We start from the raw sequence: 6266 nt of genomic DNA on the forward strand, positions 1-6266 counted from the left end.
AGAGCGGAAGTCAACGGTCCTCAACATTTACACTAGGTTTCCAACCCTGCCCACACGGAAGCAGACGGGAAAGCAGCAGAAGACTGAAGCGTGTTCCCATCAGGAGAGCGGCCAGGAGGCCCGTGCAAGCTGGGCTGAGAGCAGCCAGGACAGTTCTTAAAGGCCCCACGCGTCTTTCGGCCACAGCAGCCACCAGAATTGACAGGTCAAACAGATGCTGGTGCAGGAATGTCCTTCCTGGGTGCCTCAGTGATCGAGAGAAGGGCACGAGATTCAGACTCCGAATAGCTCACACAGAACACAACGTCACACTGAGGCAGGAGGAGGAAGCAGAATTCACAGGTAAGGCAGGATGGGAATTTAGAACGTCTTCAAAATTATTCACACATCCGGGTTCATCTGTCCCCACCCCAGTGAAAGAGGCAGGCCGGCCAAAGACCTGACTTCCCTGATATTTTGTAGCTTGAGAAACAAATTAACTGCCACCAACTAAACATTTCAGCTCCACGTTGTAGTGTATTTTTAAAATTCATTTCAGGGCTTCCCGGGTGGCGCAGTGGATAAGAATCTGCCTGCCAATGCAGGGGACGCGGGTTCGAGCTGGTCCGGGAAGATCCCACGTGCCGCGGAGCAACTAAGCCCGTGCGCCACAACTACTGAGCCTGCGCTCTAGAGCCCACAAGCCACAACTACTGGAGCTCGTGCTCCGCAACGAGAAGCCACCGCAATGAGAAGCCCACACACCGCAACGAAGAGTAGGCCCCGCTCGCCGCAACCAGAGAAAAGCCCACGCGCAGCAACGAAGGCCCAACGCAGCCAAAAAATAAAATAAAATAAAAGTAATTAATTAAAAAAAATTCATTCCAGAAGCTCCAAAATGAAATTCACAAACGAGTTTAAGGGGAAAAGCCTTTTCCTCCCTTTGGTCCTTAAGCAGACGCAGCCTCTCTGCACACCTGCGCCCTGACCAGCTTCTGCTGGCCGACCTGCTTCCAGCCTCGGCCCCTCCCGGGGCTGTCGCCCAGGTTGCGGGCTCAGACGCTCTGCACAGAAGCTCCTGAGGAGACCTTGGAGTTTCCCCAGACCTTGCAAGGCCGCCAGGGGACGCGAGAGGGTCTACCCGGTCCTCAGGCCCCCTCCCCAAACACCCACGCCATCCTGGCTCTGCCTCCCGCCTCCCAGGCCCCGCGCCCGGCCTACCTGCCTTTCGGAGCAGCCCAATCTGTGAGCCATTGAGGGCCATGTAGTCGCAGTCGGTGACCACGCGGACGCGCACCCCGCGCTGGTGCAGCAGCTGCACTGCGCGGCCCAGCTGCGGGCTGGAGAAGGCGAACAGGCAGAGCTCGAGGCTGGCGCGGGCTGCCAGCAGGGCGCGCAACAGGCGGCTCAGCGAGCTCTCGCCGTGGGGCAGGTTGCAAGGGCAGCCCGAGGGCGCGGCGCCCGGGACCCGCAACAGGGCCTCGGTGCACGTCACCTGCGACGGGAAGAACAGCACCTCGCGCCGCGGCGGCCGCCGCTGCCCGGCCCACAGCCAGCGCAGCACAGCGGGTAGCGCCTCCAGGGCCAGCGCGAGGCCCCCGACAACAGCAGCCACCACCTGCCAGCGTAACGGCCCCATCTCGCCGGCGGCGTCTGAGGCCCCGCCTACCACGTGCGCCCGCTGCCCACTGCGCCTGCGCGCCTGCCTGCCGCCCACCTGCGCCTGCGCATTCAGCGCCCATCGCCCACTGCGCCTGTGCGCCCGCCGTCCACGGGCCACGTGCGCCCTCCGCCCCGGGGCACTTGCTCCTGCGCTTTCGGCTCCCATTGCCCACTGCGCCCGCGCACCCGCCTGCCGCCTACGTGCGCCCGCCCACACTGCGTCTGCGCGCCCAACGCCCAAAGGGCCCAGGAGGCAACCAAAGAAAACCCACAGGGGCTTCCCTGATGGCGCAGTGGTTGAGAGTCCGCCTGCCGATGCAGGGGACGGGGGTTCGTACCCCTGTCCGGGAAGATCCCACGTGCCGCGGAGCGGCTGGGCCCGTGAGCCATGGCCGCTGAGCCTGCCCGTCCGCGTACAGCAAAGAAAAAAAAAAAAAAAAAAAGGAAGACCCAAAGTGACCAAAACTGGAACAACTTGAGGAACGGCATGAATAATGCAGAACTGGATTATAACCCAAGTTTAAATATACACTATTTCTATAGTGAAGTAAATGAGTAAAGAAATGAGAGGTGGGGGGTTGGGGGGTGATGTGCTGAATTGGGCGATTGGGATTGACGTGTAGACACTGATGTGTATAAAACTGATGACTAACAAGAACCTGCTGTATAAAAAAATAAATAAAATTCAAAAATTCAAAATAAAGAGAAAACCAAGTCCCAAGATAAAACTGATACAGCCAGATCATAATCAACTAACTCGCTTTCTACAGTTTCATCTTCATCATGTTTTTAATGTTACATTTTATTTTTTCTTTTAATTTTCCCTTTAAAATGAACTTATTGGTATTAATAAATGTATTTAGATTTTTTTCAAGTTTCAAAAAAAAAATGAAAGAAATGAGAGAGAAGATACAATCTGCTGTACAGAAGAATTCCAAGTAATATTTCAATGCAGACGCTCCCTCCCAAAGGAGCTGCAACGAAATCTGCCCCTTTGAGGGTGAGCCCAGCTGAGCGACTGCCACCGGGAAAGAGGAAAGAAAACTGTCCGCAGAGAGCTGGCCAGCACCGCCCTGAGCAGGTGACGCTGACATCACCCGCGCTGAGAGGATGTGATGAGAGGCCCTTCGCTTTGTGATCTCCGTGCCCGAAGCCCGTAGCCCCAGTTCAGTCCTGAGGTAAAAACACATCAGAAGCCGAGGTTGGAGGACATGCTGTCACTTTCCACAGGACACCTGGCCAGTACTGTGCACGTCTGCCAAGGTCACGAAAGAAAGGACCAGCTGGGACACTGTCACAGACCAGAGCAGACTGGGGAGACCTGACAACTACATGCATTGGGTCCTGGGACAGAAAGGTGACATTAGTGACAAAACTGGTGAAATCCAAATAAAGTCTGGAGTTTAACAGTAATGTACCAATGTCAGTTTCTTCACGTTGGCAAATGAATTACAATAATGGAAGATGCTAACGGATGAGGGAAACCGGGTGAGGGGTATATGGAACTCTCTCTGCTATCTTTGAAACTTTTTGGTAAATCTAAAATTATTCTGAATTAAAAGTTTATTTAAAATGTTAAACACACACCTTCCATATGGTCCAGCTGTCCCACTCCTAGGTATGACCAAAGAGAAATGAAAGCATATCCCACACAAAGACTTGTACGCAAATGTTCAGAGCAGGTTTATTTGTAATAACTCAAATCTAGAAACAACATAAATGTCCGTCAACAGATAAACTTTTGCATATTAATGCAACAGAATAATATTTAGCAATAAAAAGAAATAAATTATTGATATATACTACAACATGGATGGATTTCAATTATTCTGAGTGAAAAAAAAACAGAAAAAAAGGGTACAGACTTATGATTCCATTTATATAAAATTCTAGGAAATGCAAACTATAGTGATAGAAAGCAGATCTCTGGTTGCCTAGAGGTGAGGGAAGGGCAGGAGGGATTAGAAAGAGACATGTGGTAGATATGTTTATTGTCTTGGTGGTAGTGATGGTTTCACGGGCACATTCATATGTAAAACTTGTCAAATTACGTGGCTTAAACAAAACTTTTTTAATAGAGTTCCTGAGTTTAATTCTGGCTCCCCTGCTTCCTAACTGCAGGACCTCAGGCAAGTGGCTTCATCTCTCTGAGCCTCACTTTCTTCATTTGAAATGACAATAAAGAACGAGAGGAAGGACTTCCGGTTATGGCAGTATAAAGAGGCGCTCAATTCCTCCTCGCAAAGGACAAACCTAAATTGGGACTTCCCTGGCAGTCCAGTGGTTAGGACTCCGAGCTCTCAGTGCTGAGGGCCCGGGTTCGATCCCTGGTCAGGGAACTAAACTCCCACGAGCCTCATGGTGCACCAAAGAACAAAAACCAAAAAACCCCCATAAAACTGGGGAAAATGGGCAAGAACAACAACTTCAGGGCACTGGAAATACCCCAAAGGCAGACAACAAAATGAGAAGTGTCAGCTTCTAAAACCTGGCGGTGCTTAGGACAGGAGCAGCAGGAGTCCGTGGCCTTGTGGACTGAGGCTCCCATCCCTTCAAAACCCGCCCCTCAACCCTAGTTGGAAAAAGTAGCTGTCTTACCAATGTGGGATTGGCTGCAAAAACCTACAGTTTTGCTGGCCAAAAATGGTGGATTCAGTTGTGAATGAATGATCGAAACACGCAGCCTTACCAGCCCAAGCTTGCAGTCCAAGTTAGGGCAAGCAGCACATCAGTCAAAAATGTGACAGACATCCTGGAAATGAGAAAACCATAAAAGGGCTGAGTTATGTTCTCCCCACATCCCTGGCTAACTGGGGAGCAATGTATGAGTGGGAGAGACCCAGGAGAGGATGGGGAAAAGTGAAAGCCAAGGGGCGCTTGAAAGCATTCCCCAACCCAGACTGATCAGCAGAGGGTATGAGGCCTACAGGCTCAAAGTATTTGGGTTAAACCAAAATCACTGCTGACTACCACATTAGAAAGACTCAGGGGTGACCCCTACGAATAAATAAAAATCATTTTTAAAAAACGAGCAGACACACCAGTGGCTGCACAGTGCAGGGGAAGAGATGCTGACGTTTAAGTCCAGGTAAGTTTCCAAAGGACAACCACCTCAGAAAAATAAAGTCCAGAGTTGCTACACTTTATTATCAAAAATGTCCAGTTGTCAACCAAAGCTTACTAGACGTGCAAAGAAACAGGAGGTTTTTTTCAACAAAAAATACTAAGCTTTCCAATCTATTCTAATCTATATCATTTCCTTCCTTGTGCTAGCTTTGGGTTTAGTTTGTTGTTTTCTAGTCCCTTAAGTTGTAAAGTTAGGTTATTGATCTCAGATCTTTCTTCTTTTTTAATATAAGCATTTGTAGCTGTAAATTTCCCCCTCAGCACTGCTTTCACTGCATCCCATAAATTTTGTTATGTTGTGTTTTCATTTTCATTTGTTCTAATTTCCCTTGTAATTTCTTCTTGATCCACTGGTTGTTTAAAAGTGTATTGTTGGGGCTTCCCTGGTGGCGCAGTGGTTGAGAGTCTGCCTGCCGAAGCAGGGGATGCAGGTTCGTGCCCTGGTCTGGGAAGATCCCACATGCCGCGGAGCGGCTGGGCCCGTGAGCCATGGCCGCTGAGCCTGCGCGTCCGGAGCCTGTGCTCCGCAACGGTAGAGGCCACAGCAGTGAGAGGCCCGTGTACCGAAAAAAAAAAAAAAAGTGTGTTGTTGGACTTCCCTGGTGCTGCAGTGGTTAAGAACATGCCTGCCAATAGAGGGGACACGGGTTCAAGCCCTGGTCCGGGAAGATCCCACATACCATGGAGCAACTAAGCCCGTGAGCCACGGCGACTGAGCCTGCACTCTAGAGCCCACGAGCCACAATAACTGAGCCCACGTGCTGCAACTACTGAGGCCCGCGTGCCTAGAGCCCGTGGTCTGCGACGAGAAGCCACCACAATGAGAAGCCCCCGCTTGCCGCAACTAGAGAGAGCCTGCGCACAGCAACGAAGACCCAACGCAGCCAAAAATAGTAAATAAAATAAATTTTAAGAAAATAAAAAATAAGTGTATTGTTTACAAAGTGACCAACAAGAGATTAATCTCCAAAATATACAAACAGCTTATGTAGCTATATAGCTCTATGTCAAAAAAACCAACAGCCCAATCAAAAAATGGGCAGAAGATCTAAACAGACATTTCTACAAAGAAGACATACAGATGGCCAAAAACCACATGAAAAGATGCTCAACATCAGTAATTATCAGAAAAATGCAAAACAAAACTACAATGGGGTACCACCACACCGGTCAGAATGGCCATCATCAAAAGGTCTACAAACAATAAATGCTGGAGAGGGTGTGGAGAAAAGGGAACCCTCCTACACTCCTGGTGGGAATGTTGGTACAGCCACTATGGAGAACAGTATGGAGGTTCCTTAAAAAACTAAAATGGAGGGCTTCCCTGGTGGCGCAGTGGTTGAGAGTCCACCTGCCAATGCAGGGGACATGGGTTCGTGCCCCGGTCTGGGAAGATCCCACATGCCGCGGAGCAGCTGGGCCCGTGAGCCACGGCCACTGAGCCTGCGCGTCCGGAGCCTGTGCTCTGCAACGGGAGAGGCCACAACAGTGAGAGGCCC

General features: G+C 50.4%; 1 protein-coding gene across 1 annotated transcript in view; it reads right to left on the minus strand.

Moving 5' to 3' along the window:
• The window catches only part of PLD6 (phospholipase D family member 6), a 3097-nt gene extending 1479 nt beyond the window's left edge, over positions 1-1618 (minus strand). The window contains exon 1 of the mRNA XM_007448364.1: positions 1201-1618. Within this exon, the coding sequence (XP_007448426.1) occupies positions 1201-1618 (418 nt within the window). The remainder of the gene's footprint in view (positions 1-1200) is intronic.
• Positions 1619-6266: the final 4648 nt, after the last annotated feature.

Source organism: Lipotes vexillifer, unplaced genomic scaffold (genome assembly GCF_000442215.2).
Source record: "Lipotes vexillifer unplaced genomic scaffold, Lipotes_vexillifer_v1.1 scaffold533, whole genome shotgun sequence".
NCBI classification, from domain to species: Eukaryota; Metazoa; Chordata; class Mammalia; order Artiodactyla; family Lipotidae; genus Lipotes; species Lipotes vexillifer.